Source organism: Diuraphis noxia, unplaced genomic scaffold, assembly GCF_037042655.1.
Source record: "Diuraphis noxia isolate RWA-SAM2 unplaced genomic scaffold, SU_Dnox_SAM2 contig0002, whole genome shotgun sequence".
Lineage (NCBI taxonomy): Eukaryota > Metazoa > Arthropoda > Insecta > Hemiptera > Aphididae > Diuraphis > Diuraphis noxia.
Window position 1 is genome coordinate 63,042,701 of NW_028301712.1, and position 6,000 is coordinate 63,048,700.

Sequence of the window (6,000 nt, forward strand, 5' to 3'; positions counted from 1 at the left end):
TCCAAAAATGTCTTAATTTTTTATCATATTTTGTGTGTACCAACACAAAAAAAACTTTTAAAAACAATTACATCAGAAAATAGCTAATTAATTCAAGGTTAATTAATTGAAACAAAAATATAAAAAAAGTATATAAAAAATGTATAATAGTGCTTTTTTAAATTTTTATAATTTATGACCTAACAACATTTTAATTATTAACAAGTATTTCACATACTTTGTAGTGTAAGTCCTTTATATAGTTGAAATGAATCGCGGAAAAAATGGCCATGGAAAAAAACCCAAAACTAAAAAATACACCCCGGAAAAAAAACCCACGAAAAAAGTCCAAAAAAATATATTATACATAATATATTTACATTTATTTATAGATAAATATTTTAAATAATATACAAAGTATTTATTTCATTTTTTTTAAACTTTTTAACTTCAGTTAAATTTTGCATTGTTTTAACTTAGCTTTTTATAGTTAATTATCATTATTTTACAGTTAAGTTAATTTTCAAGTAAATCATGTGATTTGAGTAGTTAAAGGTAATACCAGCGTGTAGCTGAAATGCTGAATTAACTTTATAGTTCAACTAAATAAGTTATATTTAAAATATCTATAATGTCAAAATCATTTTGTATTAAATATTGATTCTAATAATTGTATTAATACATGAGTTAAATTAAACCAAGTAAATGATTATTAATTAACTCTTAATAAGTGTTTGTTGTTAATTCAACACTAGATTTGTACGTGTGATAGTTAACAATACAATCAATATTATTATGTTACCACAACTCCAGAAACGTAAATATTTTGTTCTTATGTTCTAATATTATATGATTGTAAATCCATTGTATAATCAACAATCAACCACATTTTATAAAATATTACAATTTACAATGATTGCACTTTTATTTTCTTGGGCTTTTTTTCGGTGAGTTTTTTTATGGAATGTATTTTTCAGTTTGGGTTTTTTTTCAGTGGGGTTTTTTTTTTTTTGGGGGGGGGGGGGGGTCCGTGGGTTTTTTCCGTGGCCATATTTTTCGCCTACCAGTTGAAATTGTTGAAATTAAATTATTATTTTTGTTTATTTAATAGTGGATACTAGATAGATAAGTGAGAAGTTAATATATTCTTACCAAAATATTTAACTATATTGAACTACTTAAAAAAATAACCTATTATGTTTTTTAAATTAATATTTAACAATAAAGTGTTATTTTAAACTACATTTAAAAATAAATCTGAATGACATGGATTTACTCTTGACAATGAAAAAGCAATAATTTTATTTTTAATTTGAATTGATAAAATTAATATTATTTATAATTTAATTATTGTTTCAATAATTTTTATTGGTTAGAAATTTACAATTGGAGGTTTAGATTTAAATAAATATTTAATATGGTTTTTATCAGCAATAACTAACAGATCATTTTAATCAACGTCATAGCTTAATTTGATAATGTATATAAATATAAACACAAGTTGGCCTTTACTTTCTCCATTGAGCAGTGAGTCTTTTAAGGTCATTTTTATAGACTAAAATAATTTCTGATGCATCACCCGGTTTTAACATCACTAGAGAATATTAAACTTCAATATTCAAGTCTGATCGAAGTCCACGGTTTTTAAGTTTTTCTTCTGCTTTTAGTATTGGTTCTTCAGTCCTCGTATGCCAAACATACACCTAAATTTATAAATGATTAGGAATAATTACACAGTTAAGGTTTAATAACTCAATTTTAGTTTTAACCACATGAAGTTTTTTTAAGTCGTGAATCATAGAACTTGAAAAATACAGGTCAAATTTATTTTTATTTCCTTTGAAATCTGAGTTATTGAGACAACTGTAATATAATAATATACTATAATAAAATATAATTTTCACAAACTTACTTTTGTACAATTATCTGCCATAGGCTCCAATTGTTCTACAGTGGTCACCTGAGAAAGTATAGCACTTTCCTGAAAACCTCGACTGACATCCCATGAAAACGCGGCATTCGGATGATTATGTAAAAGTTTTAAATTAATGGCAAAACCTGCCATATCAACAGGAAATGGTCGTTCTGGTCTCCAAGCACTATTCCAACCAATTACTTTGCCTTTACTGTTTATTAATGGTTTTTCAACTAAAAGACCACCAACAAGACCAACTGGCCAAACACCAACACCTTTTACAGTTCGCATCTATGTAAATAAAATTAAAAAATAATATTATAATAGTATAACTATATTTTCATGGTAAGGTTAAAACAGCTATAGCATGAGTAACATTTACTTCATTAAATAACTCAACACTATATGTGTTATCATCATCAGCAAAAAAAATTATCCCTTCATCGTTTTTATTAGCTCTGTTACTTCTTAACCATTCCAATGCTTTATTTCTTTGTTTAACTCCTCTAGGTTTTTTCCATTTAGGTTCCTAAAATGTATATATGATTACTTTAATTTAACAAAATCAAATTAAAATATCAGTTATTTAAAATTGTATACTTTTAATTTTCTTTTCCATTCAGCAGGCGTTCCTATGGCTAAGTGTGTATAGTTTAAATTACTTTTATGAAGTAAATTGGCTACAAGTGATGTTTTCATTTCAGAATCTTCAACAATAATCCAATGAAAATTATTTACAAGACGGAAAGTGTTAGACAATCTATAAAAAAATAACAATTTTGAAAAAATTAAAAATTAGAAAAATATTAATGTAAATTTACCTTGTTAGTTCTGCTTTTTGTACAGGTCTTTTGTAGGTAGGTGTGATGGCATATATAACTGGAATGTTTGGTTGCCATTTATCACATATACTTTCAAACCTTTCTTTTAAAATATTGTAATTTATAGATTTGATTTTTAACTGAAACAAAAATATAAACCAACATAATGTTTTAAAATTACAATACATTGATAATTTACCATATTACTCATATTATACAAATATGAATAAATGTAACATCTGAGGACTATTAGTTACCAAGAAAATCACAAGTAATAACAATTAGATGTTATCAATTGTAAATTTAAAAAAGGCTTATAAAAACATGCACACTTGAAATGTTCTAATGAAATGAATACTTTTAAACAACGTCAAATAATTCATATATTTCGTCAAGAAATTAAACTATCCTCCCGGCACAAAAAGAAAAGAGGAAGTAACCGTCACTCGAGCCAAAATTGGCCACTCTTACTTAACCCATGTACATATCATCAAAAAATAACCAGCACCCATATGTAATACTTGCAACGTAACTCTATCAATTGAACATATCGTAATCACCTGCCCCTAATACACTGAAGTTCGCAAGATACTCCAAAATCCTGCATCACTCTATCAAGCCTTCAAAGATGAAAACACAGCTGCAATCAGTACATTTTTCCATAACATCAACACTAAATACCCATTGTAAATAATAACTATAATAATGTAGTAAAATGTATTCCAAAATTTAATGTACACATATATTTTCATTTCTTTTTCTTGTATAAATTTTGATTAAAGTAGGCTAAAAACCTGTGTTGTTGAAGCCTTAATAAACTATTTAAAAAAAAATGCATATATTATAATTTTGACTGATAGTATATATTAATACTAATAATTAATTTAGTACAACTTAAGTAAAAACAATTATTAACAAAACATTTCAACAATTACTAATAAAATGTAAGTAAACCGTTAGTAGTTTTCCAAATTGTTAGTTGACATATTTAAATATTTAATTAATTAAATTAGTTTCTAGAATATTTTTCGAGGATTTCAGAACAATTGAATACTTTGTAAACATATCCTGAAATATCTAGAGTAGGAGCATAGTAAATTTAAGAAAATAATATAGTTAATATAAAATATAAATTATAATTTTCATAATTAATAGATAGATAGCATTTTATATGTATTTGTAAGAATGGCTATGTATAATTAACTCATATAGTAATATAAGGAAATATAAATCGTAAATAAATGTTTTTTTAATGTACATATAAATGAGGACTTGTAAACAGTTATAAAAAAATCATTTTTAGGCTTATGTATTTAAATTCATATCTTGTAAATGTATACAAAAAATAATAGATTTAGGTTACAAATAAATAATCAGTGAAACTCCCTAAATTAATAATTGCTTATAAACCTAATAAGCATACTACTTTAAAATATAATGGTGTTCATACTTCTTCTTTTGTGTGTTCCAATGTTTGTTTTAAAATTTGATATTGTGATGCATCTAATAATAACAAAATATTTAAAAACAATTTATTAATTTTATTAAAATTAATTTTTAGTGAAATAAAATAAAAATATATTTACCTCTACTTCGAGTTCCAATGAACCAAAAAATAAGTAAGGTGAAAAACCCAAAACAAAATGTTGTTCTTTTTTTATTAAACATGTCCAAGAACTTATAGTTAGAATTATAATTACTCATTTTATTCAACTCATAACATTACAATTTGTAGAAATATCTACGACGATCTAACAATTCATAATAATCAGTTGATAAAAACTACAAATCTTTCACTTTATGTCATGGCCAACAAACAAGAATACTTAATATTTGATTTATACATTTTAATATGTACTAAATTATATGATAAATAATATAATATAAATTAAAAGTGTTTAGTTAAAATATTATAATGATTTAATAAAAATATTCACTACTCTGTCAATTAAATATTTATTGTCAGTCTTAAATCTAGCGGAATTTCGAAAAATAGTTTTCCTTTTTGAGTTAAGTATTATTTAATGTTTTGTTGTTGTCATGTTGTGACATGTGATAATAAGATTATATTTTATAATTCAGAGGACAGCTGCTGCTGCAGCTGCAGGCTCACTGGTGACTAGTAACTCAGTAGTAAGTTGTATCACAGATTCACAGATTATATTATAAAATTTAATTTTATATAATCAGCTGTGGTTGTATTTTGTAGTAACCATCAGAGATAATATACACTATACAGTAACGTCAGTAACCATAGATAAATTATAATATATATCACGGACTATACATATTATAACTTATGTCTTATACAATATATACCATGGAACAGTCACAGAATAGATGAACATTACAGTAAAATATATACAGCAGCAGCAGCTGCAGCAGCTGGACTCGTAACAAAATATATTATCATTGGTATAGATGTCTGTGGCATAGAGTAATAGTATAATAATATTACTCTATGGACAGGACTGGTAAAGAAGGTTGATAACGGGTACAACTTATTATTATGATTGTGCGGGGGACGAGGGAATTTCAGTTCTAATCAACACTAGCGCTCAGCTCTTGGCCAGCGGCCGTTATCCGAACTATTGTATATAGTATATAAAATATAATATATATAAATATATAATTATTGTTAAATAATCACATGGATTATCTGTGTTATATAATCCGTTGTTTATAGCTTACTATGTTTACATTGTTTACAAATTACTAAATTAGTAATTACAATTAAATAATGTTGTGCATTTCAAATGCAGCATTTGTACTGATCTTTTTATACTATGGAGTGTTATAGACATATAGGTGCCAGCTGGTGGTATCATGATTAAAAAAATATATATTTTTTTTATAATTTGTAATAACCGTATATTATAATTTACAATTTATAATTAGTATTTTGTTATTGACATAATATCATGGAAATAAGGTATACCTATCATATAGGTAGTATTTATAAAATAAAAAATAATATGTAGAACCTATTACGTAGTTGCCAGTTTTGATATTTTTTTTTTCTTGTAACATTTTTTTAAATTTTTTGTTTTGAGATAGAGTAAACCGTTTCATTCAAAAAATGTAACAACAGTAATTTGGGTAGGTGCACTGTATGCCATAGTGAGTAAGGGCCTGTAGTATTACAATAGTTGAACTCCGGTTCAACCACGGAATTTGGCCGGTAAAATTAGTGGTTTAACCAGAGTTCAACTATAATTATTGTAATACGGGTCCACCTCCACAGTGATGTAGAATTGGAAAATATTTGTCATTATTTCATTTTTA

The 6,000-nt window shown here is 25.5% G+C and overlaps 1 protein-coding gene across 1 annotated transcript; it reads right to left on the bottom strand.

Annotated features, from left to right (window-relative positions):
* Positions 1–1,278: 1,278 nt before the first annotated feature.
* GlcAT-I (Glucuronyltransferase I) lies at positions 1,279–4,934 on the bottom strand. Its single transcript, XM_089220362.1, has 7 exons — positions 4,302–4,934; positions 4,166–4,218; positions 2,716–2,855; positions 2,495–2,654; positions 2,277–2,423; positions 1,892–2,185; positions 1,279–1,682 (listed from the first exon to the last, which is right to left on the bottom strand). Exons 1-7 carry the CDS (start codon positions 4,417–4,419, stop codon positions 1,584–1,586), a joined length of 1,011 nt encoding a protein of 336 aa, XP_089076488.1. The 5' UTR covers positions 4,420–4,934; the 3' UTR covers positions 1,279–1,583.
* Between the last annotated feature and the right edge of the window lie 1,066 nt (positions 4,935–6,000).